The following is a 6,770-nucleotide window of genomic DNA, read 5'->3' as shown; positions in this document are numbered from 1 at the left end:
TTCTATGATAGTCAAACTTATAGTCATGTTAAGTTTTCTAGGTATACATAGATATAATTCAGTTAGGTAGGTAATCTTCAAACACTTCAAAGACCTACAGAATATGGCATTTAAAATGTCTTAAAAATTTAGACTTTCTGGACAATGAGACATGTCTGCTCCTGGCAGCACCGATTTACTTCAGAGAGGAAGATGGCCATTGAAGTTTATCTACACCTTGGCAAAAAAATAGCCATTTGGGCAAGAAACTGTTCTTGCCTAGACTGCTTGACAAAATGATGTATTGATTGGACATGCAGGACCCATAGGAAGTTGACCACTGAACTTTGCTTGGTGAAATGTTCCTTCAGGTTCCTGCTTCATAGAGAAAACTGCCAGACATTCTACAGGACACAGAAAAAGTGACTGAGAGTCTCTAGGTCTGTGGGCTAAAGACAGATGCCCCAACTTTACAAAGAAACTTTGGATGACTGTCCAAGCTACCATCTGTCTCTCTCTACTCTCGCAAGGCTCCTGAAAGTTGCTTGCATCATTGTTCCATTTCTCAGGTAATATTATATCCTTCTGAGGTCTTTGATGTAGTTGAAGACTAGATAGTTATAATTTCCTTAATTATGATAAAAGATAAGTTAGATATGAAACCTTAGACTCACAAATATAGGATAGATAGGATATCTTTTCTTAATTTTGCCAAATACAAATAGACTAGGTATTATAAATAGACTAGATATTGTAACTGCAATTCTTGCTTGATCATTATTTTGTTATATGTAATTTTACTATGTTAAAGTTAAAACCTTTCTTTTTGAAAAAAAAGAAAAGGGGAAGTGCTGTGGATGTCTTTCTGTATGCTGTAAATGTGTGTTGCTCTGATTGGTTGACAAATAAAGTCATTTGGTCTGTGGCAAGGCAGCTTAGAGGCAGGTGGGAAATCCAAACATGTAGATAGGAAGAAAAAGGAGAGGCAAGGCAGACGCTGTGAGCTGCCACCAAAAAATAAAATAAAACAAGATGTAAAGATACCAGTAAGCCAAGAGCCACATGGCAAAGTATAGATTTATAGAAATGGGTTAATTTAAGATATAAGATCTATCTAGCAAGAAGCCTGAGCCAATAGACTATACAATTTGTAATTAATATAAGCCTCTGTGTGTTTACTTGGGTCTGAGTGGCTACGGACCAGGTGGGACACAGGAAAACTTCAGCTACAGTCAACAATTCTTGAAAAACTAAAATCTACCTCAAACAGGTCTTCACACATGATTTAGAAGTGAATATACTAGATGTCTAAAAGAGGTGGTGATTCATCATGGAAATATATATATGCTTAGTTTTGGTTACACATCCCTCTTACCCTCCCTCTTCATCCTAATTAATATATTTCTTTCCTCAGTATTCCTGTCCTCTGCATTCATATCGAGGATAGTCTACTAAATAGGAAAGAATCATTGGGAGCAGAGGAATAGACAATTAGGAGAGAGAAGAGTATATCTGATGAAGGCAAATCATAGATTTATAATTTCTTTAGAGTATTAAGACAGCATCAATCAAAAATTGCCATAAAAATTATATAACAGATGAATATATTTACAATATTTAACTATATTTCTTATTTTCATAGATAAAATAATGCTGGATTTTCTTCTAATACCAATGTGCTTAAATTTGCAACTTTTATTCCATGATATAAATACATTTTTTAATTTTAAATTTTTTATTATTTTTGAGAATTTCATGCATGAATACTGTATTTATATCATTTTCACCCTCCCTCTGACCCCTGACTCCTACCACCAATCACTCTTAAATTCAGAACCTTTTTTGCTATAATTATCATCACACACACACACACACACACACACACACACACACACACACACATACACACATAGACACACACACACACACACACACACCCTCCTGAGTCCATTTTGTTTTGTTTGCATACACCCATATTTAGGGTTGATCAGCATTAGAAAACATGAGAAATCTAAAAAGATTTGATACATACATGTGGTGCAAAGAAAAATGGGAAGAGCAATGATTTCTTAAAACAAGCTAACAGTTTTAAATAGATTTAAAATTAGGTTTTCAACTTATTATGTAGAAGATAAATAAGCATTTATGTCAGTTACACCTGGCTTCCTAATTCTGAAAAATGTGAAGCATATTTTGAATAATGGCATGGTTTTTATGAAAATAATATTAGGGGAATGCTATAGACAGGTTTTCTTGTATATTTTATACATGTCCACAAACACAAATAATCTCTTAATTTTGTTGACATAAACATAAATACTTTCTTGAAATTTCTTTAGAAACAATTCACACACAGTCCATTTTTCAAAAGCAATAGGAAGCACAAAATGCTGCAGACTCTGCTACTAGTCACACCACATCTCTGATATTGGCTGAAGGACTTCAAGGTTTTGGTTCTTTCAGCCAGAGCCTTGTTCGCACCTGCACCATCGCCAACACCAAGGCCTGTTTGATCTTCTTGTTTCCCCATATCAGTATGCAGGAATGGCTTGAAGGATACAGGGTGCCAATAACCTGGCAAATCAGGTGCATCTGCTTATCCAGAGGTGTCATATAACTGTAACCTGATACGATTAGAGACAGAATGAACATGGAAAATAACAACAGAAAGGAAATCACAGCTTGCAAAGCCTTAATGTGGGCTGTAGTGCTTGGATCTTGGGATCCTTTTCTTTAAAGCTTCATTGTCTGAAGGTGTTTACACAGAGAATAGATTAACAGCAAAAGACAGATCATAGATGTGGTGAAGGGATTGACGTTGTTCAGAGTGAATGTTGTCCAAAGTGTAAGATTTATGACATAAGCAAGTTTGGGCTTCCCAGTCAAGTTGCCTCTGTGACCATCCACTTGGACTTTCCCACATATGGTTGCCATCACAAGATTAGGAAACAAAAGCATCAAACTCCCCAAAAGTACAACTACAATGACACTCTTTTTTTTTTTTTTTTTTCGAGACAGGGTTTCTCTGTGCAGCTTTGCGCCTCTCCTGGAACTCACTTGGTAGCCCAGGCTGGCCTTGAACTCACAGAGATCCGCCTGGCTCTGCCTCCCAAGTGCTGGGATTAAAGGCGTGCGCCACCACCGCCCGGCTACAATGACACTCTTAATTTTTCCCTTCAGGCCAAGAAAAATAAGGTTTGAGAAATTGCCTATCTTCAGCAAATACAGTATGCTGAGTATAGTTACCAGCCAGGTATTAAAATGGTTGATTACAGCCCAGGCAACACAAATAATAAATTTTACTTGTATAGTAAATAAAGCTGGATTAAACACAGTTGAGTCTGATTTGCTTTAAAAAGCAAATAGTTTTTTAAAAGACAAAAAACAAAATGTAGTTTTCGTGTCACTGGTTGTGATTTTGTGAATACCCCAATCCCTGTGCTCTTCATTTATGGTAGGTGAAGATCATGCTATATTTAAATACCATGGCCATTGTAAAATGCAAAAGCAACTCTGTGTGCTGGTGAATGAGTTTGGCGTTGTTTTTATAGAAACAAAAATGCTTGCAAAACAGTTCAAGTGGATATCTACTTATACAGCCTTCTAAGTACTAGTGTATTTCAGGGCTGAGGTTGAAGGAAGCTACATTCTCATTTGCAAGCATGCAAATGAACAAATACATGGTTTTATGGTTTAAAACAATTTCCTCCTGCTTAGGCCCACCATAATTTGTATTCATCCACGTTACTGATTTGCTATTAAAATTTTAAAACTCAGTACAGAGATTATGCAATGAGTTTGTAAATCCTTTATTCTATCTTGGTTATATATAGAATTATTACCAATATGTATTCAGGCTAAATGACAGATTTATGTATTTAAAAAAATGGAAAATTTCCTAATCAAATTGTCAAGACATTTGCATGGGACACCAGGAAGGCTAATACTTCATAAAGTCTGATAACTGATGAAAACACCTATTACCTATGCATAATTTTTACCCAAAAACTTGTGTGCACAGTGCTTGCATGTGCTCACACATGTGCCCTCATCTCTCATGCATCTCTCATAGATAGAAGAATCATTGTGCTGCACTCTTCTAAATTGAAGACTATTTTCAAAGATATCACGTAAGTTTAAAGGAGTCATTTGTTGTACTTCAAGCCATTTAGTCCACTATAAATATATGTAACATATAAATATTTTCAAATAAATATATCATAGTTAGATATTTATATAATTACTCTCTTAGATATAGCTAATATTTAAATATTATTTAACTTAATCAACTGTATTTTAAAAAATTCTATGTCAAACTCTTTTTAAGTTTATTTTATTATTTTGTGTGTATGAGTATTATGCCTGCATGTATGTTGGTGTACCACATGTGTGCCTGGTGCTTGAGGGGTGTAAGCCTCCATGTGGGTGCTGGGAATCAAACCCAGGTCCTGTCCACCATAACAAGTGCTCTTAACCGCTGAGCTAACTCTCTAGCCCCAACAGTTTTCCAAATATTTCTCAAAAGAGCATGTGTTTGTTACTGTGGAGTTAAGACTTCATATATAAATATTCAGTTTTTATGTAATTGATTCTGATGACTTTGTTTTTGAGATTAGTACATGCTAAAATAGTTTAATTTTTGAGTTCCAATTTTTTTCAATTTTTATAATATAATTGGTTTTAGAGAAGGCTGAAGTCACACTACAAAGATGGAAAACCAGGCACTTGGCTTCACACAGCTGTAATATGGACTTTTTTTTTTTTTACAACTGCTTGCTATTTCAGTGTATTTATCAGTAAAATGCTAATAAAATAATATCATGTTCATTAACAACAACAGTGACAATCCCCTCCCAAATTTAAAATGAACAAAATCTTAAAATATTGCAAATAGAAACTGCTTTTTGAGAACATTTTTTTCTATAAGAAAAAAATTACAAATTCATCCAATAATAATTATGTTCCAACAGATTCAGCAAACTTACTGTGTTTGCTTTGGAGGTGGGGTTGATGTTCTTCTGTCTGACTTGTTTTATTTTATAAGGTTTGGTATTGCTAAACTAAAATTTCAAAACTTCTTAACCTGGTTTACTACTAATAGAGTAATATTATTCTTATTTAAAACATACAAATATAAATGTGTTTGCTCAAGTAAACCAAATAATAATCTTGAAGCAGATAGCTGTCAGGTGTGATAGCGCATCAGTGTATCCCAGCACCTGAAAGGCAGAAATAAGAGATAACTTCAAGTTCAAGGTCAGCTTGGCTGGACAGTGATTCCCATGCCCACCAAAGTTACATAGACAGACCTTGCCTCAAAACAAAACAAAAATTAATATATAACAGTGATTATTTCTGTGGGATATTATCTTAAATTAATTTCTGCATTCTTATTTAAGATCTTAGATTAATTCTAAACAGTAAATGAAATGTTTGACAATAACAAGGTAAAATGGAATGTTAAAATATAGTTGCCAAGATTAGTTTATTGAGTTATAAGATCATATATAGTTCTTATTTTATATGTTATGAAGTAACTATTTGCTGACACCCACAAACTTACTGGCCTGAAAGAACTGAGGACAGAGTTCAGGGTCAGAGTCTCTGTTCCCTGTTACATTATCTGCTTAGCTTTCTAAATAGCATTAAAAGTTCTCCACCTACATTCTCTATCAACTGTTGAGAGCTGGGGTTTTCAAATTTGACCCAGAACTTATAGGTAGAAGCTTTGGCAAAGATGGTCCTGTTAAAGTTATTTGGAAGTTACTATACATTAAGTAAATTACTGACTTTTATTTTATTTTGTGTTTTCCTTTTTACCTCTTTTGCTTTTTCATATAGCATAGATTGGTGGTGCTTATTTTTATACTCATCTACAGAATAAAAATGATGGAGGAAAATGATGATGTAATTAAGGAAAGCTCTGTAATTGTCAAAAATAATGGATTTAAGTGAAGATGTAATTATGAAGGTGAACATTATTTTGCATTTATAAATTTGATAGGTTGACACATCACACATAAGTAGGTAGAGTATAATTCACCTACCATGATAATCTATTTTCACAATAAGTATGTCAATAGTAAATAGCAATTATAGAAGGATGTAATCCAGGGGAGATGCCCAGCCCAGATAAAAGACTGAGAGACCAAAGAAATTATTTCATCCATGTCCAGCTTTGTGAACCAGTGGGTTTCTTTGGGTTGCTTATAGGAGGATGGGTCAAAGGTTACTTACAGGAACATGGGTGTCTCTTCAAAACTGCATCCAGGAGTAGCCTATCCTAGGACCAGTCAGGACTTGGGAAAGATGCTAGACTTGCTGGTAGCTCAGCAGTAAGAAATTGTCCCCTCCCTGGTGATTACTACTGCTTAAAAAACCTTGGAGAGAGGACTTGAGCCTTGTGCATTCCAAGAGCTTCTGAACCTTATGTTTCCTGGTATTATGAGCTTCTCTCATCTCCCCAAGAGGGGTTGTTTTAACCTAAAGGAGATAGCAACACAGCACAGGCTTCTGCTTTGCCCATGTTTGGACTCATCTCTTACACTAGGCTCAATATACTAAATCAAAGGAGTTCCTTATGCACCAAACACAGTTGTTAAAATAAGCAGAATGGCAGATAGAAGAGAGAGGAAGGAGAAGAAGAAGAAGATAAAGAAGAAGAGGAAGAGGAGGAGGAGCAGGAGGAGGAGGAGGAGGAAAGAGGGAGGAGGATCAGAAATCACTCCAACTGGTCAGTTTTAGTAAATATGATTTTTAAAAGAAAATGTCATTCAAATTTTACTTTCAAA

At 35.0% G+C, this 6,770-nt stretch overlaps 1 protein-coding gene across 1 annotated transcript; it reads right to left on the bottom strand.

Annotated features, from left to right (window-relative positions):
- Nucleotides 1-2,421: 2,421 nt before the first annotated feature.
- Nucleotides 2,422-6,224, bottom strand: LOC128099796 (taste receptor type 2 member 136-like). Its single transcript, XM_052721612.1, is given in 3 exon segments — nucleotides 2,422-2,970; nucleotides 3,139-3,328; nucleotides 6,217-6,224. Coding segments are annotated over 3 exon segments (747 nt in total).
- Between the last annotated feature and the right edge of the window lie 546 nt (nucleotides 6,225-6,770).

The sequence above is a fragment of the Peromyscus californicus genome, unplaced genomic scaffold, assembly GCF_007827085.1.
Source record: "Peromyscus californicus insignis strain IS unplaced genomic scaffold, ASM782708v3 Scaffold_6__1_contigs__length_162567912, whole genome shotgun sequence".
In the NCBI taxonomy this organism is placed as follows: Eukaryota; Metazoa; Chordata; class Mammalia; order Rodentia; family Cricetidae; genus Peromyscus; species Peromyscus californicus.
This window is presented reverse-complemented; position numbering and strand designations above follow the sequence as displayed.